This window comes from Pieris napi, chromosome 19 (assembly GCF_905475465.1).
Source record: "Pieris napi chromosome 19, ilPieNapi1.2, whole genome shotgun sequence".
Lineage (NCBI taxonomy): Eukaryota > Metazoa > Arthropoda > Insecta > Lepidoptera > Pieridae > Pieris > Pieris napi.
Window position 1 is genome coordinate 5,709,432 of NC_062252.1, and position 24,021 is coordinate 5,733,452.

Below are 24,021 nucleotides of genomic sequence, written 5' to 3' on the forward strand. Positions count from 1 at the left end.
ATTTGAGACAATTTTTTTTACCTTAATAACTTAATTCTATTTTGAAAAATATTTAAAGTTCATAGTGATCATGTAAAATAAAACTGTTATTCAGAGAAAAAATTTAATTCTTGTAAGCATTTTTGAAAACAAATGGCAAGTCCCCTTTAATGTATATACTTATGGCAATATCTATTTCGGCTGGAGGTCCATCCCAGGTCACTTCGAAGTTTTTTATCATTTCTGATGTAAATGACTCGAGTTGTAACTGGGCTATTCTTCTCCCTGAAAATATATATATTTTCTTACTAGAGACACCATAGTTTGTTAGTTAATTTATTTATATATTTAAACAAATGATTTATCTGTCCCCATCCCACACGGAGGTTACTTTATAAAACATAATATCAACTCCATTCAAATAGTTTTAGGTAAGTAAAAAAGATCTAAAAATCAATTTGAAAACTATTTCTAAATACGATATACAATTTATTATTGATTAAAATCCGCAGTTGTCCAATCGTTAATTAATATAATTAAAAAGGGTTTTAACTTATAATATAAAAGAAGATAAGGACTTATGGTTAAATAAATATTTAATAGCGTTAACATAGTGCTATATTGTATTATATTTATAAATTTCTTGTAAAATTAATGTCAAATGATTAAATAATTAAGGCATTTTCAGACAGAAAGCATATTATACGGAAATTTATTATATTATACTTAATATAGCGTATATGCGCATAAAACGCGACTTTTAACGTACACAATTTCTCTAGTATCTTCGACAAGCGCTTATCATGAGTATTTAAGTTTTGTTTATTTTTAAATAACAATTTTATAAATAATTAAATTACTCGTAATACTTATTTTAATTTCGTAAGAGCTTATTTACTAGTATTACGAAACTTACCAATACAACTTCTAGTTCCAAAACCAAATGGATTGTATACAAATGGATGAGCATTTCCATAATATAGGGGGTCCGTCTTATCAACAATCCATCTTTCTGGAATGAACTCGTTCGGTCTCGGGAAATGTTGCTCAGTCTTACCGAGAACTTCGTGGTTTAATACCACAATACTCTGGAAACGATTTGTTAACTTTAACAGTTCGTAACACGCTTTACTAATCAATATATGATAAATAAATATTCGTGACAGATGTCCAGTGGTGTTTTATATTAATAATCATACCCCAAGTTCAACGGGGGCGGGACAAAATCTTTTTTATGTAAGTATTTGGTATTTTAATGGCAAGGTCGGTCATAATTAAAAAAAAAAAAAATAGAATATGTAAAGAAGGAAAGAAGGCAAACATCGATAAAGTACCGGCATATCTCAAACACCAAAATCGATGGTCATAGAAACGGTTTCAATCTCAAGAGCTTGAAGAACTGGATTATTATTATAACTTACATCTTTAGGTATTCTATATCCAAGTACATCATAATCTTTCGAAACTTTTCTTAGATTCGCTGGTACAACTGGTATAATTCTTAATGTTTCCTTTATGCAAGCTTTTAGGTAAGTTTGTTTTGGGTCTTCCGATAAAATTTCCTCTCTTAGCTTTTTCTGTTTATCTGGATTTCTAGCTAAGAAGTACAATATTGAGATCACTACGTTAGACGCCTGAGGTGAAAAAAGGAAAGGATAATTATCAAGTCAAATTATAATACATTACAGGTTTGTTTTAGAAGTCCCGCTATCCCATTGCTATGCCCCATTATACCAAAGGTGGAAGTTATGCTACGAAACACTTTTATCCGTGTTTTTGGCAAATAATCATCTTGCTTACGACTTTGTTCGCAAGAAAAATGACACCACATCACAATCTACCCAAGCGTTATATTGTAAAATTGCCCAATAAGCATGATTATTTCATTGTTACCTTGAAATCTTGTAAACTGTAATAATGTCTGTGGTGACGTATCAACCCACAATAAATTAAAGTAATTTCGTCTTACTTTGACAAACAAGCTCCAAGAACTTGTTTGACTCAATTATTACAAAACTATCAGAATTATTATTACGATTATTATTATTATTACCGTATCTACACCAGCAAATAGAGAATCACCAGCCATAAGAATGGCAGTTCGTTCATCAATGTTCACCAATTTCTCAAGAATACTTTTTTCGTCGCCGGGTCTTTTTGTTTCCTTTTTTAGTTTTTCCATGCTTTGTTGCACAAAATATTTGCTAAGTCTGAAAGTTTTGAAAACAGTTTTGTTAATGATTATTGCTTGGAGCCATAGTTTTTCTAGTAGTAAAGAGTTTTCTAGTCTCAAACGCTTCGATTAACAAATAAAACATTTGTAGGGACTCGGCCGTTGGTTTTAATCCTGGAACAAATAGAATACGTAACTTTACTTACTCCCATTGTTCGGCATAAGTCTTCATTGCCTTTTTAAACAGCGGCGTAGAGATATATCTCCACAGATTTGGTTTCAAGTCCAAGCTTTCCGCCATATAAAAAACCTCATGTATATTCTTTATAAGTTTTCGTGCTGGTGAATCCTCCGGTAAGTTTGGGTCGAAAAGGTTCAACCGTTGTCCTAGAGCAACTACCGCTACCGATTCTAACGTCCATATCGTAATTTCATGCCTTACATTATTGACCATATGTTTTTCATCAAGTAGAAATTGTATTCTAGAACAATAGCAAAATGTCAGCGCCATCTACTTTATATAGGTAAAAACAGCCTACGTCATTTGCAGTGAAAAATAAATATCCTCGAATTAATATAATAATTCTTAATATAAAACAATATTTAAGAATTTCTTCAATATTTTAATCAGCACCACCTGCCGTTTCAATTCCATAGAATTTTTGAAATCCATTGAAAATTTGGATAATACCAGGCATGCACAAATTTTGTCTGAATTATATTATTGAATGTGTCGCGGCGATGTGCTATAAGCATTTTTTTTAAATGCTACACAAGATTACAAGTATCGGGATTTTGCGAGCAGAATAGAGGTTTAAAGTCTGTTTTTATTGTATACAATAAAAAGCAATATACTATAAATAACCTTGAAACCATATCTTCCGCTACTTTATATAATGGTTTGCTATAAATTTTTACACCCTTGGGTTGCAGCATTATTGGATTGACTTTAGATCTTAAACTCTTCCAATTCTCCCCATGTCTGTAAAGTAATTAAAACATTTTTATACTTTATAATACATACGGTACTTACATATATATAATATAATATAATATAATATAACATTGAATTTGAAACCACTCAACGGGCTTAAATGTAGTTTTCTTAATAAACAAAGTTATTTAAGAGAATGGTTTTATATTTACCAAACTTTGTTATACTTATAGCCATTTGGGTATAATATTTTGTGCTTTTTGATTTGAAACCTCTGAATAAAGTTCAGTATTTTTTGTTTTATCTTTTTGGAAAGTGAAGTTTTTTATTTTAAAAGCAAAATTCATAAAAAGACTTTTTTGCCCTTCAGGCAGTGTGAGTGTCCATGGGCGGCTGCATCACCATAAAAGACATATATTATTTGAGTTTAAAATAGTTATTTTCTTAATTATTGTCTATTTACTCTGTAATAAGGCCAGTGGACTCAGATTCAGAATTTGGGTTATCACTTTTAAGGTAATTCTTCCTATAATATTCTAGGGACTGAAAAGCCGGTCGGTCGGGAAGAATATCTTCCTCACGTAGAATCTGGAAAATAAATGACTTATAACGAATCTTTAAAAATTATATAGGGTATTAGTATTTGTAATTTGTTTACGATGGGCTTTAAAATAGGAGACATGAGATTTGATTTCATAGTTACAATAACAGCGAAAAGTATACTTATACTGTTTTAAGGGTAAGTCAGAGTCGGGACTTATAGTGACTCCCGTATAACAAAAAGTTAAGATACAGTAGTTACTTACTACAACAACATGAAAAATATTGCTCCCAACATGAAAGTACTGTTACATTAAAAGCATACAGAACATGCATTATAGTAGTATACAATGTTAACAAGTAAGATTGATTGAAAAAATAAAACGCTTTTGCAGCATAACCCAATAATTTTATAAGAACAATACAAAAGTGCGACAAGGAAAGAGGACATAATATCCAAGGCATTCAATGCCATTAAAGATTAAAATCATTGATATTATCGATATAGGACACATTTGCCTATGTTGCTCTAATATTTTTAATTTTGGCAAACTAACCCATGCCTATGCAAACTAATAGTAGAAAACGAAAACATTACCTTTTCTATAGCACCAGGATCGTATAGGTTTACTATAAGGAATGGTACACCTAATATCCTCATTTTCACGATTGGACCGTACCTTTTGTACAGTGTTTCGTATAAAGCATGTTTCACGTTATACAAGGAACCTAAAAACTGTACATTTTTTCATTTTGTACACACTATCTACACTTTAACTCAACTCTTATTACTAGTCTTTTTTTTGGTTATTTGGTTACTATTATAAATTCTTTATCAAAATTCAGTTAGTATTGTTATTTTGTTTCTCAGCAAACAACCTAGTGTTATTTTTATATTTCAATTCAATAATGGGCTTTTATTCCGTTCCCTAGTCAACTGAGAGCAGTGTTGGCCTAGTAGCTAGGCGCGCTACTCTTAACAATGAGGTCAAGAGTTCGAATCACGGCTAAGAGAGGATTTAAAGCCGCCTGCTGGTCTCAAAAATTTCTCAAACATCAATTAAATATGAACTGTAATAAAACATTTGTTGTCGATTGTCGTCAGTAAATAAATAAACGACCTGGTCGACGGAGGATGCTATTCTTTTGACAAAGTAGATTTGAGTACATTTTACATACCACCAGGTAGAAAGTGATGCAGTTGTCCTATAATAGGTAATGAAGATGGTCCTGGTATTTCTTGCCATGTTTTGATATAGTTTCTTTTATCGACGAGAGTCGAACTCACACCTAACAACCTGATGAGCAAAATAACATTAAGAAGGTATGGCTCAAAACTATTTGGTGCCCATAACTAGGTCACACCCATACACATAATTAAATTCGAAATCTAAATTTTAAAGTATATAACAGTACTAAACAATAACAACACTAAACATAATACAAATATTAAAACAGAAGACAATGTAATGTTGTTTTCGAGTTTAGTATTAAAACACGAGAATAAACGCAATACTTATCTTTAAACTATTATCTTATTAATGTTATTTAATAATATTTTTTAAAGATAAATAAATGTTGATTTACCTTGTGTTTCTATTTAAAAGATATATTGTATCCATCCCTCTTCGCAGAGATAGCATTTTATCTTTTATAGTTCACTGCACGATCGCTCACACACAATTTACTTCGTAAATGATAAAATTCCGAGGCCAATTTATTTTAAGTCTAATAATATTTAATCTGAGTCATAACCAGATATTAAAAGGCTGATAATCGCAATCGCATCTAATTTATAAACACATGAAGACACTCAAATATTTATTTAATGCACAAATTAAAGAAAACCAGAAGGTCCGGTTTCCAAATTGTCGTTATTGAAACTTTATGAGCCGTATCTAGGATTTAACCCTTTCGGTTTGAACCCGATGGGTATCATTCATATTTCATACTATCAGCTATACAGTATATTTCGTACAGTAGGTAAATCAGTAAAAAAAAAAGTTCTTGTACAAACTCGCCAAATGTGCTTATTGGTCATTATAGTGTATGTTTACATTATTTGTTAACAATTGGATTAAAAGAACTAAATTTAGGTTTTTGTCAAACCTGCAAAAATCATCCGAAAAAACGATGTTTTTATTTTATTATTTATTAATTGTCTCTGCATAAAGACACAATTTAACCTTACGATCTAGCCTAATTTAAGACTGATAAATAATTTAAAACTAAACTAATTTACTAAAAAGGATGTTTTTTTTTTTTTTTTTAAGGGACCCCTACATCCTAGCCTATCAGCCACGCAATCTGGCAGATTTGTGACCGAGTGGCCAAGCAGCAGGGGAGTATCAGAATCTCCCCTTTCTTAAAAAGGGACATTATTGTCTTAAAGGGTTGGCGTCTCCCGCCGGGCCCGGGCGACAACTACTCCGAAAATATCGTCATAATATTTATAGGTGAGTCGGGGCCCGCTGCCCGGCGACACCCGCGTTACCTCTCGTGCTATTTGTGCGGGTGACATATCTGACAATCTTGTCGCAGAATTTTTCCAGCTGCGATCTGTGCCCAAGCAACATGTCGGTGTGCCATGTGAGGTGCGAAACGCCTTGTCTTGATTTGTTTGTATGCCGCATTTGCATCTTTAAAAAACATTTTTGTGACTGAGGCTGTTTCGCCCCCCACATAGCGCTCGTTCCAGGTGTCTAAAGTCTTGAGTCTTATCAGTCGTCGCAAATAGGAAAGCGGATACGCATCGTACCCTATTCGCGTCCCTGTTTCCCCAACCGCCTCCCCCGCGAGAGCGTCTGCCCTCTCGTTTCCCGTAGAGCCAACGTGCGCCTTCACCCAAAAGAGTTCAATTTTAATGCCATTTTCAAGGCACTCTTCCAGGTTCTGGCGAATCTCGGCAACTTGGGGATCGAGAGAGCGTCCACCCGCGATGGCATCCAGTGAAGAGCGAGAGTCGCTGAGCACAGCCGCATTCCGCCTTCCCTTGGTCAGATATGTCACTGCGACCCTCAGTGCGGCTAGCTCCGCCTGGTACACTGTACAGTACGGAGCCAGCCTCACCTTTTTATTTCTAATCTCGGTCCCGTCTTGCCACTCACTCCATGCCGCTCCCACTCCCGCGGACGTTTTGCTCCCGTCTGTAAATAATTTTGTCATAGTAACGTTATCGATTTCTGACGGGTCGTCCAGTTTTTTGTAAGTTATTTTAAGTCTTTTGGCGCGGTGTGGGAGCTCAGTGTATGGCAGTTGCGTCTCTATTGTCTTGTCATATGTTACGTGCGGTGACACCCCCTTCCGCGCCAGGTATGCGGCCGCGGCCTCCTTAACCCGAAGGTCCAGGGGAAGTATCCCTGCAAGCAAGGCCGCTGAGCTGAGTGCTGTCGTTTTGTATGTTTTTGCAATTTTTTGTGCGAAGCCCCTTCTCATGCGATCTAATTTCTTTTTAATAAAAACTTTTTCGCCTGCTTTTGCCCACACAGCCGCGGCGTACAGGACTATAGGCTCGATCACTGCAGTGTATAGGGTTGCAGTGACGTCCGGCTGTAAGCCCCATCCTATCTTTGCTACTTTCGAAACTTGTCTATATAGTCTTACTGTACAAGTTGTCAATGTGGCCTTTAAAAGTTAATGCAGCGTCTATTTCTACGCCCAGGATCCTTATTTTGTTGGTAAATATTATTGGCTCTTTATACATCGTGAGGCGGGGATTGTCATATTTACGTTTGCGTGTCACCACCATCGCATTGGTTTTGTGAGGCGCAAAGCTAAGTTTGTTCCTCACGCCCCACTTATGCACAAGATCCAATATACAATTGGCTATTTTTGTTACCTCCTCTCCCGTGTCTCCATCTATCATAAGCAGGACATCATCTGCAAACGCTTGGGCCTTGAACTGCTCTGCATCTATCATCTTCAATAGAGGGTCAATAAGTAAGTTCCAGAGCGTAGGTCCGGCTATGGAGCCCTGCACGCATCCTTTGTTTGTTTTTCTTAAGATGTTATGGCCTGCGTAATTTAGGATGACGCTCCTGTCCTAGAGATAACTGTTCATTATTCTTACTATGTTTGCAGGACATTCCTCTTCCACCAGTCGAACCAGTATTTGAGGCCACCAGGCACTGTCGAAGGCGCCCTCTATATCGAGTGATATAACGGCTATGATTTTCTTTTTTTCAAGCTTGCTTCTAATATGTGTCACTGCGGTGTAGAGGGCGTCCTCGGTGCTGCGCTGGGGCATAAAGCCGTACTGGCGGTTGCTTAAGCGTGGTACCAGGTGCCATCTGATTCTTATATTATTCTATAACTGGCAATAGGCCTATTGGCCTATAGGCCTTCGGGTTAGTGTAGTCAGGTTTCCCCGGCTTTCGTAGTACCACTACAGATGCCCTCTTCCACCGGGCCGGAAAGTAACCTAAGACCGCGCTTTTATTGAGCAGTTGCAGAAATATGTCGGGAGATGCCCTGACGGCCTGCCGACATATGTCTGCAGAAATTCCGTCTTCTCCGGGTGCCTTTTTAGGGTTAAAGCTGACGACTGCATTTTCTAGTTGGGTTTCAGTAAACGGAGGATCATGTACAGCGTTACTTCCTCCTTCACCGAGAAAAAGGATGTTTACCATAAGCAAGTGTCAAATAACACCACATACAACATTTGCGAAATCCGACAAACAATTTTCTTTTATTAAAAAGTGTCTTTGAGTAAGTATAGAAAATAATCTAAATGCGTGTTGTTTAGATGAACCGCCTTAGTATACATAGCATATTACTCTAGCATACATGCTCTTTCCGGGCCAAAAATAATTGTTTAAATTAATCAACTAGTCTTAGAATAGAAATGTGTCTCTCCCATGCCTGATTGGAGTGTTAAGGGGCTTCGGACACAAGATAAGGATGTATTACGGCGCTATATAATGGTCACTATTCAATGAAAGAGGGGCCGTTGAAGTATTATGTAATCTGATTTACTTCCCCCCCCCTCCTCTTGTCAGCAAAAGTAAACAAAGCTCTCAAAAATTAAAGTACATATACGTATTAATTTTTTGTTCTAATCCTCGAAAATGCATTTCGTTTACAAGCATAGACAATGTGTGGGGGACATGTGTAAAAAAGTAAATAATTACTGTTGACGTAATCAGCAAATAAGAAAATCAAAGACAATTCATACGCCAGATGTCATTAGTTCTGCATCGTTACGCGTCTCATCCATGTCATTTGACTTTAATATTTCTAAAATTACATAATTAAATGAAGACTTAACTTACGCATAAAAACAAACTTACATTAAATATTTTGCAAATTTGAATTAAGGAAGCTTTGCTTTTCTTGTATATAAGGCGTTTTCTAGTTCATATGTTGTACATTGCGGTAAATATTTTTAATAAAGATTTATTATACCGTACATAAATATATTGTTGTCATATTTACAATTATACTTTTTCTTAAGACGTCACCAGACTACGAACAGCTTTCTAAAAGTTTTTTAGATATCCATTAAAACGATTATTTCCAAGTGGTAAATAGTGCACCGTAAAATATAAGAGATATTAAAGGTACTCCAATTACTCATTCTTTTAATTCTTAATAGAAACTCTTACACATATAATAATAATAAAAGCCCTTTAACGTTATTGAGGTTTTGACCTCAATAACGTAATTTTATTTTGTAAAAATTTAAAGTAAATGGTGTCCATAGTAGTCATCTAAAATAAAACTGTAGTTCAGAGAATAATTTTAATTCTTGTAAGCATTTTTGAAAACAAATGGCAAGTCCCCTTTAATGTATATACTCATGGCAACTTCTACTTCTGCCGGAGGCCCATCCCAGAACACTTCGAAGTTTTTTATCATTTCTGACGTAAATGACTCGAGTTGTAACTGGGCTATTCTTCTCCCTGAAATATATACATTTTCTTAGAGACACCAAAGTTCAAAAGTTTGATTACCGGCGAAATAAATGTTTGCGTGGTAAACAGATGATGTGTCTGTCCCCATCCCACACGGAGGTTACCGTACTTTACAAAACATATCAACTCCAATCAAATAGTTTAGGACAGTTAAATAAAAGAAAACATCTAAAAATCAATATAGCTTTTAATTCTAAATACGATAAATAATTTAAAAATAATTAAAATCAGCAGTTGTCCAATCTGTGTCGTTAATTAATATAATTAAAAAGTCTTTTGACTTATTAAGTAAAAGAAGATAAAGATTTATTGTTAAATAAATATTTTCTACAATACAGCGCTAAAATAGTGATGTATTTTATTTTTAAATTTCATGTCAAATTATTAAACACAAGTTTAAGACAATGTCATAAACGCTTAAAACGCATTTTAAGCGGAAAAGCGTAAAAGACAGTGCTGACTATTGATTCAGCACTGTCTTTTATTTACTCTATATTAATGGCGTATATGTGACGCACGTTTAAAACGCAACTTTTATCTACGACAATTGCTATTAAAAATTATAAAATATTTTCATTTCGTTAGAGCTTATTTACTAGCATTATGAAACTTACCAATACAACTTCTAGTTCCAAAACCAAATGGATTGTATACAAATGGATGAGCATTTCCATAATATAGGGGGTCCGTCTTATCAACAATCCATCTTTCTGGAATGAACTCGTTCGGTCTAGGGAAATGTTGCTCAGTCTTACCGAGAACTTCGTGGTTTAATACCACAATACTCTGGAAACGATTTGTTAACTTTAACAGTTCGTAACACGCTTTACTAAAAGCTGGAGGAGGCCTTTTTCCCGTGAAGGGGTTGTGATCGACGGTACTGAAGGAGGTTAAGAATAAAGGATAAGTAGGAAAACAAGGTAAAAAAAAATAACGTATAATATGAAAAAAAAAACTAAGCTGTATATTATCCTTGATAATATTTGATGATTGGATATTAAACGAGTTTTATTATTATTATTATTAACACGCTTTACTTATCAATACATGATAAAAATAAATCGCGAATCTGTGGTACTACATTATATTGGCGTTTCTATAAATAATTATGCCCTAAGTTGAACGGGGGCGGGACAAAATCTTTTTTATGTAAGTATTTGATATTTTAATGGCAGGGTCGACCTAATAAATATTAAGTCATAATTATTAAAAAATATAAGAATATGCAATTCAAGACATTAAAGATAAAAAAAATAGACAGATTTTGAAATATGTAAGAATAAAGATAAAAACATATTATACAAAGATGAGTAAATAGTTTTTTGGCGTACAACCCTCATCTCTGAAGCCGTGCGTTCGAATCCCGGCTACACCAATGGAGTTTTATTTCTATGTGTGCAATTAGCATTTGCTCTTATGAAGAAGGCAAACATCGATAAAGTACCGGCATATGTCAAACACCAAAATCGATGGTCATAGAAACGGCGGCAATCTCGAGATGTTGAAGCACTGGATTATTATTATTACTTACATCTTTCGGTATTCTGTATCCAAGAACATCATAATCTTTCGAAACTTTTCTTAGAGTAGCTGGTACTACTGGTATAATTCTTAATGTTTCCTTTATGCAAGCTTTTAGGTAAGTTAGTTTTGGGTCTTCCGATAAAATTTCCTCTCTTAGCTTTTTCTGTTTATCTGGATTTCTAGCTAAGAAGTACAATATTGAGATCACTACGTTAGACGCCTGAGATGAAAAAAGGAAGGGATAATTATCAAGTCAAATTATAATACATTACAGGTTTGTTTTAGAAGTCCCGCTATCCCATTGCTATGCCCCATTATACCAAAGGTGGAAGTTATGCTACGAAACACTTTTATCCGTGTTTTTTGGCAAATAATCATCTTGCTTACGACTTTGTTCGCAAGCGAAATGACACCACATAACAATCTACCCAAGCGTTATATTGTAAAATTGCCCAATAAGCATGATTATTTCATTGTTACCTTGAAATCTTGTAAACTGTAATAATGTCTGTGGTGACGTATCAACCCACAATAAATTATAGTAATTTCGTCTTACACAACGTGTGACAAACAAGCTCCAAGAACTTGTTTGACTCAATTATTACAAAACTATCAGAATTATTATTACAATTATTATTATTATTACCGTATCTACACCAGCAAATAGAGAATCACCAGCCATAAGAATGGCAGTTCGTTCATCAATGTTCACCAATTTCTCAAGTATACTTTTTTCGTCACCGGGTCTTTTTGTTTCCTTTTTTAGTTTTTCCATGCTTTGTTGCACAAAATATTTGCTAAGTCTGAAAGTTTTGAAAACAGTTTTGTTAATGATTATTGCTTGGAGCCATAGTTTTTCTAGTAGTAAAGAGTTTTCTAGTCTCAAACGCTTCGATTAACAAATAAAACATTTGTAGGGACTCGGCCGTTGGTTGGTTCCTGAACAAATAGAATACGTAACTTTACTCACTCCCATTGTTCGGCATAAGTCTTCATTGCCTTTTTAAACAGCGGCGTAGAGATGTATCTCCACAGATTTGGTTTCAAGTCCAAGCTTTCCGCCATATAAAAAACGTCATGTATATTCTTTATAAGTTTTCGTGCTGGTGAATCCTCCGGTAAGTTTGGGTCGAAAAGGTTCAACCGTTGTCCTAGAGCAACTACCGCTACCGATTCTAACGTCCATATCGTAATTTCATGCCTTACATTATTGACCATATGTTTTTCATCAAGTAGAAATTGTATTCTAGAACAATAGCAAAATGTCAGCGTCATCTACTTTATATAGGTAAAAACAGCCTACGTCATTGCAGTGAAAAATAAATATCCTCGAATTAATATAATAATTCTTAATATAAAACAATATTTAAGAATTTCTTCAATATTTTAATCAGCACCACCTGCCGTTTTAATTCAATAGAATTTTTGAAATACATTGGAAATTTGGATCATACCAGGCATGCACAAATTTTGTCTGAATTATATTATTGAATGTGTCGCGTTGATATGAATTCTATAAGCATTTTTACATGGTACACAAGATTACAAATATCGGGATTTTGCGAGCAGAATAGACGTTTAAAGTCTGTTTTTATTGTGTACAATAAAAAGCAATGTACTATAAATAACCTTGAAACCATATCTTCCGCTACTTTATATAATGGTTTGCTATAAATTTTTACACTCTGGGTTGCAGCATTATTGGATTGACTTTAGATCTTAAACTCTTCCAATTCTCCCCATGTCTGTAAAGTAATTAAAACATTGTTATACTTTATAATACATACGGTACTTACAGATAATATAATATAATATAACATTGAATTTGAAACCACTCAACGGGCTTAAATGTAGTTTTCTTAATAAACAAAGTTATTTAAGAGAATGGTTTTATATTTACCAAACTTTGTTAAACTTATAGCCATTTGGGTATAATATTTTGTGCTTTTTGGTTTGAAACCTCTGAATAAAGTTCAGTATTTTTTGTTTTATCTTTTTGGATAGTAAAGTTTTTTATTTTAAAAACAAAATTCATAAAAAGTCGGCAACCCAGTTGCAACCCTTCAGGCAGTGTGAGTGTCCATGGGCGGCGGCATCACGATAAAAGACATATATTATTTGAGTTTAAAATAGTTATTTTCTTAATTATTGTCTATTTACTCTGTAATAAGGCCAGTAGACTCAGATTCAGAATTTGGGTTATCACTTTTAAGGTAATTCTTCCTATAATATTCTAGGGACTGAAATAATGGTCGGTCAGGAAGAATTTCTTCCCCACGTAGAATCTGGAAAATAAATTTATAATTATAACGAATCTTTAAAAATTATATGGGGTATTAATTTATTTACGACGGGCTTTACAATAAGGAAAATAGGAGACATTTAAAAAAGAGATTTGATTTTATAGTTACAATAACAGGAAAAGTATACTTAGTATACATAATATACTGTTTTAAGGGTAAGTCAGAGTCGGGGCTTTGACTCCCGTATATCAAAAAGTTAAGATAAAGCGCAATACACATTGAGCCCGCCGGGCCGCCAACACAATATGTTGGCAACTTTTTGTCGGCGATCTAGTTGGCGGCTTCACAAGTCTTCTTATTACAAGTCGGAAAATTTGGTAGGCGATATGGCGGCGGCTTGATATGAGTATGATGTTGGCGTACCCAAGCCGCCAACATGTCGGCGGGTAACACGCGCAGGCGCATGTTGCCGACATGATTCTTTTCATATAGGCCGCCGGGTTGTGTCGCCGGACTTTGTCAGCGGCCCGGCGGGCTCAGTGTGTATTGCGCTTTAGAGTAGTTACTTACTACAACAACATGAAATATATAGCTTCCAACATGAAAGTACTGTTACATTAAAAGCTTACAGAACATGCATTATAGTAGTATACAATGTTAACAAGTAAGATTGATTGAAAAAATAAAACGCTTTTGCAGCATAACCCAATAATTTTATAAGAACAATACAAAAGTGCGACAAGGAAAGAGGACATAATATCCAACGCATTCAATGTCATTGTAGATTACAGGGCCTATGTTGCTGTAATATTTTTAATTTTGGCAAACTAACCCATTCCTATGCAAACTAAAAGTAGAAAACGAAAACATTACCTTTTCTATAGCGCCAGGATCGTATAGGTTTACTACGAGGAATGGCACACCTAATAGCCTCATTTTCACTATTGGACCGTACCTTTTGTACAGTGTTTCGTATAAAGCATGTTTCACGTTATACAAGGAACCTAAAAACTGTACATTTTTTCATTTTGTACACACTATCTACACGTTAACCCAACACTTATTACTAGTCTTTTTTTTGGTTATTTGGTTACTATTATAAATTCTTAATCAAAATTCTGTTAGTAATGTTATTTTGTTTCTCAGCAAACAACCTAGTATTATTTTTAAATTTAAATTCAATTATAATGGACTTTTATTCCGTACCCTAGTCAACTGAGAGCAGTGTTGGCCTATTAGCTAGGCGCGCTACTCTTAACAATGAGGTCAAGTGTTCGAATCACGGCTAAGACAGACGGGGAGAGAGGCTATTAAAAAAAAAATCGAGAAACAGCTACAAACATATAAGGCCAAAGTTTGTAGCTACACAACACTTTTTATTTTTTTCACACTACTCAATTAGTACGTATCATTTTTTTAAAAAAACATTGGCTGGAAAAACATTTATTAAATATGAACTGTAATAAAACATTTGCTGTCGATTGTCGTCAGTAAATAAATAAACGACCTGGTCGACGGAGGATGCTATTCTTTTGACAAAGTAGATTTGAGTACATTTTACATACCACCAGGTAGAAAGTGATGCAGTTGTCCTATAATAGGTAATGAAGATGGTCCTGGTATTTCTTGCCATGTTTTGATATAGTTTCTTTTATCGACGAGAGTCGAACTCACACCTAACAACCTGATAAGCAAAATAACATTAAAAAGGTATGGTTCAAAACTTTTTGGTGCCTATAACTAGGTCCCACCCATACACATTATTAAATTCAAACTCTAAATGTTTAAGTATATAACACTACTAAACTATAACAACACTAAACGTAATACAAATATTAAAACAGAAGACATTGTAATGTTGTTTTCGAGTTTAGTATTAAACACGAAAATAAACGCAATACTTATCTTTAAACTATTATCTTATTAATGTTATTTAATAATATTTTTTAAAGATAAATAAATGTTGATTTACCTTGTGTTTCTAGCATTTAAAAGATATATTGTATCTATCCCTCTTCGCAGAGATAGCATTTTATCTTTTATAATTCACTGCACGATCGCTCACACACAATTTACTTCGTAAATGATAAAATTCCGGGGCGAATTTATTTTAAGTCTAATAATCTTTAATATGAGTCATAACCAGATATTAAAAGGCTGATAATCGCACTCGCATCTAATTTATAAACACATGAAGACTCTCAAATATTTATTTAATGCACAAATTAAAGAAAACCAGAAGGTCCGGTTTCCAAATTGTCGTTATTGAAACTTTATGAGCCGTATCTAGGATTTAACCCTTTCGGTTTGAACCCGATGAGTATCATTCATATTTCATACTATCAGCTATACAGTATATTTCGTACAGTAGGTAAATCAGTAAAAAAAATAGTATTCCGAAAAAAATGTTCTTATACAAACTCGCCAAATGTGCTTATTGGTCATTATAGTGTATGCTAACAATTAGGTTAAAAGAACTAAATTAGATAGGTTTTTTTCAAACCTGCAAAAATCATCCGAAAAACGATGTTTTTATTTTATTATTTATTAATTGTCGCTGCATAAAGACACAATTTAATCTTACGATCTAGCCTAACTTAAGACTGATAAATAATTTAAAACTAAACTAATTTACTAAAAAGGATGTTTACCATAAGAAATTGTCAAATCACACTACATACAACATTTGCGAAATCCGACAAACAATTTTCTTTTATTAAAAAGTGTCTTTGAGTAAGTATAGAAAATAATCTAAATGCGTGTTGTTTAGATGAACCGCCTTAGTATACATAGCATATTACTCTAGTAAACATGCTCTTTCCGGGACAAAAATAATTGTTTAGATTAATCAACTAGTCTTAGAATAGTAATGTGTCTCTCCCATGCCTGATTGGAGTGTTAAGGGGCTTCGGACACAAGATAAGGATGTATTACGGCGCTATATAATGGTCACTATTCAATGAAGGAGGGGCCGTTGAAGTATTATGTAATCTGATTTACTTCCCCCCCCTCTCCTCTTGTCAGCAAAAGTAAACAAAGCTATCAAAAATAATAGTACATATACGTATTAATTTTTTGTACTAATCCTCGAGAATGCATTTTGTTTTCAAGTATAGATGTGAGGGTAATATGTGTAAAAAAGTAAATAATGACTGTTGACGTAATCACCAAATAAGAAAATCAAATACCAGTGAATATTTTGTATTTAATTCACTGAAGAGATTCTTGTTATATTACAATGCGTCAAAACTCAGACGCCAAATGTCGTTAGTTCTGCATCGTTACGCGACTCATCCATGTCATTTGCCTTAAATATTTCTAAAATGACATTATTATATGAATACTTTTAACTTACGCATAAAAACAAACTTAGATGAAATATTTAGCAAATTTGAATTAAGGAAGCTTTGCTTCTTTTGTATATAAGGCGATTTCTAGTTCATATTTTATACATTGCGGTAAATATTTTTAATAAAGATTTATTATACCGTACATAAATATATTGTTGTCATATTTACAATTATACTTTTTATTTAGACGTCACCACACTACGAACAACTTCTAAAAGTATTTTAGATATCCATTAAAACGATTATTTCCAAGTGGTTAATAGTGCACCGTAAAATATAAGAGATATTAAAGGTGCTCCAATTACTCATTCTTTTAATTCTTAATAGAAACTCTTAAACATGTAATAATAATAAAAGCCCTTTAACGTTATTGAGGTTTTGACCTCAATAACGTAATTTTATTTTGTAAAAATTTAAAGTAAATGGAGTCCATAGTAGTCATCTAAAATAAAACTGTAGTTCAGAGAATAATTTTAATTCTTGTAAGCATTTTTGAAAACAAATGGCAAGTCCCCTTTAATGTATATACTTATGGCAACTTCTACTTCTGCCGGAGGTCCATCCCAGGATACTTCGAAGTTTTTTATCATTTCTGATGTAAATGACTCGAGTTGTAACTGGGCTATTCTTCTTCCTGAAATATATACATTTTCTTAGAGACACCAAAGTTCGTAAGTTTGATTACCGGCGAAACAAATGTTTGTGTGGTAAACAGATGATGTGTCTGTCCCCATCCCAAACGGAGGTTACCGTACTTTACAAAACATATCAACTCCATTCAAATAGTTTAGGACAGTTAAATAAAAGAAAAGATCTAAAAATCAATATAGCTTTTAATTCTAAATACGATATATAATTTATAAATAATTAAAATCCGCAGTTGTCCAATCTGTGTCGTTAATTAATATAATTAAAAAGTCTTTTGACTTATGAAGTAAAAGAAGATTAAGATTTATTGTTAAATAAATATTTTATACAATACAGCGCTAAAATAGTGATGTATTATATTTTTAAATTTCATGTCAAATTATTAAACACAAGTTTAAGACAATGTCATAAACGCTTAAAACGCATTTTAAGCGGAAAAGCGTAAAAGACAGTGCTGACTATTAATTCAGCACTGTTTTTTATTTACTCTATATTAATAGCGTATATGCGACGCACGTTTAAAACGCGACTTTTATCTACGACAATTGCTCACCACGAGTAAAAATATTTTCATTTCGTAAGAGCTTATTTACTAGCATTATGAAACTTACCAATACAACTTCTTGTTCCAAAACCAAATGGACTGTATACAAATGGATGAGCATTTCCATAATATAGGGGGTCAGTCTTATCAACAATCCATCTTTCTGGAATGAACTCGTTCGGTCTAGGGAAATGTTGCTCAGTCTTACCGAGAACTTCGTGGTTTAATATGACAAAGCTCTGGAAACAATTTGTTAACTTTAACAGTTCGTAACACGCTTTACTAATCAATAAATAATAATAATAATAATAAATATTCGTGAATCTGTCCATTGGTGTTTTATATTAATAATCATGCCCTAAGTTCGACGGGGGCGGGACAAAATCTTTTTTATGTTAGTATTTTAATGGCAAGGTCGGTCATATCATTAAAAAAAATAGAATAAATAAATATTGGAAAAAAATTGACAGAGTTTGAATATGTAAAGATAAAAACATATTATACAAAGATAAAATTGTTTTTTGGACGTACGACCCTCATCTCTGAAGCCGTGCCTTCAACTCACCGCTACACTAATCATGTTTTATTTCTATATGTAATGAGAATTTGCTCCTATGGTGAAGGCAAACTAAGTACAATCTGAGGACAAGAGCTATATTTGGTTGAAGCACTAGATTATTATTATTACTTACATCTTTCGGTATTCTGTATCCAAGAATATCATAATCTTTCGAAACTTTTCTTAGATTAGCTGGTACTACTGGTATAATTCTTAATGTTTCCTTTATGCAAGCTTTTAGGTAAGTTAGTTTTGGGTCTTCTGATAAAATTTCCTCTCTTAGCTTTTTCTGTTTATCTGGATTTCTGGCTAAGAGGTACAAGATTGAGGTCACTACGTTAGCCGCCTGAGGTGAAAAAAGAAAAGGATAATTATCAAGTCAAATTATAACACAATACAGGTTTGTTTTAGAAGTCCCGCTATCCCTTTATACCAAAGGTGGAAGAAAGTCATGCTACGAAACACTTTTATTCGTGTTTTTGGCAAACAATCTTCTTGCTTACAACTTTGTCCGCACGAAAAATGACATAATCCAGACTACAATCTATCCAAACGTATAGTATATTGTAAAATTGCCCAATAAGCATGCTTGTTTTATTGGTACCTTGAAATCTTGTAAATTGTAATAATGTCTGTGTTGACTTATCAATACACAATAAATTATAGTAATTTTGTCTCACTTTTTTCTTTATAAAACAGGGGGCAAACGGGCAGGAGGCTCACCTGAGGCTCGCGAGTGCGTTGACGGCTTTTTAAAAATGAGTACGCTCTTGACCCTAAGTCGAATTGGTTCGGAAATACTTCAGAGGGCAGCTGGTTCCACATTGAGGTGGTGCGCGGCAAAAACTGCCTTAAAAAAGCTCAGTTGTGGAACGGCGGACGTCGAGGTGATACGGGTGGAATTTCGTATTCTGCCTCGACGTCCGATGATGAAACTCAGCTGCAGGTATTAATCCGAACAACATCTGATCACCCTCCATGGTAAATGCTACTTACTTGACAAACCAGCTCCAAGAACTTGTTTAACTCAATTATTACAAAACTATGAGAATTATTATTACCGTATCTACACCAGCAAATAGAGAATCACCAGCCATAAGAATGGCAGTTCCTTCATCAATGTTCACCAGTTTCTCAAGAATACTTTTTTCGTCATCGGGTCTATTTGTTTCCTTTTTTAGATTTTCCATGCTTTGTTGCACAAAATATTTGCTTAGTCTGAAAGTTTTGAAAACAGTTTTATTAATTATTATTATTGCTAGGATCCATAGTTTTTCTAGTAGTAAAGAGTTTTCTAGTGTAAAACGCTTCGATAAACAAATAAAACATTTGTAGGGCCTCGGCCGTTGGTTTTAATCCTGGAACAAATAGAATACGTAACTTTACTTACTCCCATTGTTCGGCATAAGTCTTCATTGCCTTTTTAAACAGCGGCGTAGAGATGTATCTCCACAGACTAGGTTTCAAGTCCAAGTTTTGCGCCAAATAAAAAACATCATGTATATTCTTTGTGAGTTTTCGTGCTGGGGAATCCTCCGGTAAGTTTGGATCGAAAAGGTTCAACCGTTGTCCTAGAGAAACTATCGCTAGCGATTCTAGCGACCACATCGTAATTTCATGCCTTACATTATGGACCATATGTTTTTCATCAAGTAGAAATTGTATTCTAAAAAACAGCAAAATGTCTGTGGCATCAACTTCAAACAGGTAAAAACAACGCACCTCATTGCAGAGAGACATAATACCCTAATTTTAATATGGTTAATCTATATATATAAAAATGAAACCCGTTTTCCGTTGTCACGACATAACATGAAAACGGCTTGACCGATTTGTCTGATTCTTTTTTTATAATATTCCTTGAAGTACGAGGATGGTTTTTACGGAGAGAAAAATTAAAAAAATTGAGAGAAAAAGTCTAAAAACAACACTTTTCTATATTACCATACAAAATATTCGTGATAATATTTAAAGGCAATTTGAACTTTAATACCATATCATAAAGTTCAAGTGTTAGTGGAGGGGTTCTGGGAAGGTAATTTTTTTTTGACATAATGTATTTGTTGTATTATCAACATTCTTTTTTTATCTTACAAGCTAGACCGGTGTCCCGAATAGCAGAATAAGTATTAAAAAAAATAAAGAATCGACTGTTAGGCGGTACGATGGTCGCCAGGCCAGCTAGTACAAAATAATAATTTGTAGTTTCTCCAATATTATTATGAATAAATCAAACCTGCCGTTTCGATTCAATGTAATTTTTAAAATTCAATGGTAATTTGGGTCCTAGATAAGAAGACTGTCTGAATTATATTATGCAAGCTTTTGCGGCGATGTGATATCTATAAGTCATTTTACATGGTACACAAGATTACAAATATCGGTATTTTGCGAGCAGAATAGACATTTAAAGTCTGTTTCTATGCAATATACTATTTGACTGAAAGTTACCTTGCAGCCATATCTTCCGCTACTTTATATAACGGTTTGCTATAAATTTTTACACCCTTGGGTTGCAGCATTATTGGATTGACTTTAGATCTTAAACTCTTCCAATTCTCCCCATGTCTGTAAAGTAATTAAAACATTGTTATACTTTATAATACATATGGTATTTAAAGATATATAATATAACATTGAATTTGAAACCACTCAACGGGTTCAAATGCAGTTTTCAATTTGCCATTTAAGTATATTTTGTTCTGTTTACTTGATACCTCAGAATAAAGTGCAGCATTTTTTGTTTTGTCCTTTTGGAAATCAAAGTTTTTTTATTATAAAAGCAAAATTTATTAAAAGTCGGCAACGCTGTCGCGAGAGGTTCAGGCAGTGTGAGTGTCCATGGGCAGCGGGCGGTATCTCCTAATATCAGATGAGCCTCTGCCGGTTCTTTCTATAATAAAAGACAAATATTATTTGAGTTCAAAATTATTTTTAATGTTAGTTATTGTCTATTTACTCTGTAACAAGGCCAGTAGACTCGGATTCAGAATTTGGGTTATCACTTTTATGGTAATTCTTTCTATAATATTGTAGGGATTGAAAAGCTGGTCGGTTAGGAAGAATATCTTCCTCACGTAGAATCTGGAAAATATATTTTTAATTATAACGAATCTTAAAAAATTGTATAGGGTATTAGGATTTGTAATTTGTAATTCGACGAGCTTAAAAATAAGTAGTTTATGGATATGGATTTGATTTTATAGTTACAATATCAGCGGAAATTTACTATTTTAAGGTTAAGTCAAGGTCAAGTCAAGACAGCGCGAATTATGGTGACTCCCAAATATCAAAATATGTTAATTCATTTATTGGTTAGATAACCGGAGTTACTTACCTACTAGAATAACATGAAACTACTAAAGTATACATTAAAAGCTAACACAGGATGCATTATAGTAGTTTAAAATGTTAAAAAGTAAGATTTTTTGAAAATAATTAAACATTTTTGCAGGTTTATAAGAAAAATACGACGAAAGTGCGACAAGGAAAGAGTACAATGAAGATTAAAGTCTATATAGGACATATCTGGCACATAGCCAGATATGTCCATGCTCTTATATTGCGGCTGTTTGACAAACTAACACTTTCCTATGAAAACTAAAAGTAGAAAACGAAAACCTTACCTTTTCTATAGCGCCAGGATCGAATAGGTTTATTATAAGGAATGGCACACCTAATATCTTCATTTTCACTATTGGACCGTACTTTTTGTACAGTGTATCGTATAAAGCATGTTTCACGTTATACAAGGAACCTAAAAAACTGCACATCTTTCATTTTGTACACTTTAAGCCAACTCTTATTACTAGTCTTTTTTACTTGGTTATTATTATTAATAACAGTTAATAGAAAATCAACTGTTTATAAATTCTGTTACTATTGTTGTTTTTTTATAATGGACTATTAAATTTAATTATAATGGACTTTTATTCCATACCCTACTCAAGTGAGAGCAGTGTTGGCCTATTAGCTAGGCCCGCTACTCTTAACTATGAGGTCAAGTGTTCGAATCACGGCTAAGAGCGGATTTAAACCCTCAAAATTTACCTAGCCTAGCCTATCAAAAAAAAAAATGTGTGCGTGTACTAGGAGTACACACGTAAGAAGTGAAACTTCTTTATGACCTTATTTTTCGAAAAATGATCTACTATGCAACTTTACAGAAATTGGTTAAATAAAGTTAAATTAGATAAAGTTTAACAAAAGGCTTTTATTATCATAGACATGAATACAAATACAATTATTTCATTTTAACTTATTACTGTACTACTATGTAGTACTAAGATTATTACAGAATTTCATTAATTGTAATAGAATTATTAGTATTACTATCATTGTTATCGTTATTATATATTTTTGTTACTAATAATGGCTTCGAATCTCTTCGGATCAACCGTGGTGGGGACAAGAAAAAGATGGCGCGTAACCTGCTACAAAATTTCTCCCATACGTCGATAATGAAGTTTCACTTCAAAAGATGGCGCGTAACGGAAAAATGTGACGCGTAACGAAAAAATGTTACACTAAATTTTTTTCCAACCCCGATAAAGAAGTTTCACTTCAATAATAGAGAAACAGCTACAGACATATAAGGCCAAAGTTTGTAGCTATCTTTTTATAATTGCATACTATATTTTAGTAAAAACATTGTCTGGAAAAACCTTGAATTAAATACGAACTGTAATAAAACATTTGTCGTTGTTTGTCGTCAGTTTTAAATAAATAAACGACCTGGTCGACGGAGGATGCTATTCTTTTAAACAAGTTGATATTTTGATAAATACATACCACCAGGTAGAAAGTGATGCAGTTGCCCTATAATAGGTAATGAAGATGGTCCTGGTATTTCTTGCCATGTTTTGATATACTCTCTTTTGTCGAAGAGAGTCGAACTCACACCTAACAACCTGATAAGCAAAATAACATTAAGAAGTTATGGCTCATAACTTTTTTGTACCTATAACTGGGTTACAGTACAACATCATTACATTCAAAATCTAATTTTTTAAGTATATAACAGTACTAAACAATAACAACACTAAACATATTACAAATATTAAAACAGAAGACAATGTAATCTTGTTTTCGAGTTTAGTATTAAAACACGAGAATAAACGCACTATCTTTAAACTATTATCTTATTAATGTTATTTAATAATATTTTTAAAGATAAATAAATGTTGATTTACCTTGTGTTTCTAGCATTTAAAAGATATATTGTATCTATCCCTCTTCGCAGAGATAGCATTTTATCTTTTATAGTCCACTGCACGACCGCTCACATACAATTTTCTTCGTAAATGATAAAATTCCGAGGCGAATTTATTTTCAGTCTCAATATTTAATATGAGTCATAATCGTAAATTAAAAGGTTGATAATCGCACTTGCATCTAAAGACACATGTAAAGACATTACAATATTTATACACAAATTAAATAAAACTTATTATTTGTGCCTTGGCACTCTTGGAGGTCAAGACCTCCAGCTATTACCATAGGCTACAAACATATAATATTGTATATATGTTATACTATACATACTATATACAAATATATACATATACTTGCTGACCCGACAAACGTTGTTTTGCCATGTACCTATATTATTTCTA

At 33.4% G+C, this 24,021-nt stretch overlaps 2 protein-coding genes across 6 annotated transcripts; both read right to left on the reverse strand.

The window, feature by feature from the left end:
* Positions 1–89: 89 nt before the first annotated feature.
* LOC125059200 (cytochrome P450 CYP12A2-like) lies at positions 90–15,416 on the reverse strand. Of its 3 annotated transcripts, none has more exons than XM_047663507.1 (10): positions 15,278–15,416; positions 14,871–14,989; positions 14,179–14,316; positions 3,550–3,674; positions 3,018–3,134; positions 2,359–2,634; positions 2,033–2,189; positions 1,401–1,613; positions 896–1,067; positions 90–264 (listed from the first exon to the last, which is right to left on the reverse strand). In XM_047663507.1, exons 3-10 carry the CDS (start codon positions 14,239–14,241, stop codon positions 104–106), a joined length of 1,284 nt encoding a protein of 427 aa, XP_047519463.1. In that variant the 5' UTR covers positions 14,242–14,316; positions 14,871–14,989; positions 15,278–15,416; the 3' UTR covers positions 90–103. The 3 variants fall into 3 exon arrangements, with proteins under 3 accessions (XP_047519463.1, XP_047519461.1, XP_047519462.1); XM_047663505.1 differs by lacking the exons at positions 14,179–14,316; positions 14,871–14,989; positions 15,278–15,416 and adding exons at positions 4,225–4,355; positions 4,806–4,924; positions 5,214–5,349; XM_047663506.1 differs by lacking the exons at positions 14,179–14,316; positions 14,871–14,989; positions 15,278–15,416 and adding exons at positions 4,225–4,362; positions 4,806–4,924; positions 5,214–5,349.
* LOC125059198 (cytochrome P450 CYP12A2-like) lies at positions 9,352–23,709 on the reverse strand. Of its 3 annotated transcripts, none has more exons than XM_047663499.1 (10): positions 23,599–23,709; positions 23,198–23,316; positions 22,033–22,163; positions 21,366–21,490; positions 20,858–20,974; positions 12,033–12,308; positions 11,709–11,865; positions 11,070–11,282; positions 10,153–10,324; positions 9,352–9,526 (listed from the first exon to the last, which is right to left on the reverse strand). In XM_047663499.1, exons 1-10 carry the CDS (start codon positions 23,655–23,657, stop codon positions 9,366–9,368), a joined length of 1,530 nt encoding a protein of 509 aa, XP_047519455.1. In that variant the 5' UTR covers positions 23,658–23,709; the 3' UTR covers positions 9,352–9,365. The 3 variants fall into 3 exon arrangements, with proteins under 3 accessions (XP_047519455.1, XP_047519457.1, XP_047519456.1); XM_047663501.1 differs by having other exon boundaries at positions 22,033–22,171; XM_047663500.1 differs by lacking the exons at positions 9,352–9,526; positions 10,153–10,324; positions 11,070–11,282; positions 11,709–11,865; positions 12,033–12,308 and adding exons at positions 17,115–17,289; positions 17,915–18,086; positions 18,540–18,752; positions 19,468–19,624; positions 19,797–20,072.
* Positions 23,710–24,021: the final 312 nt, after the last annotated feature.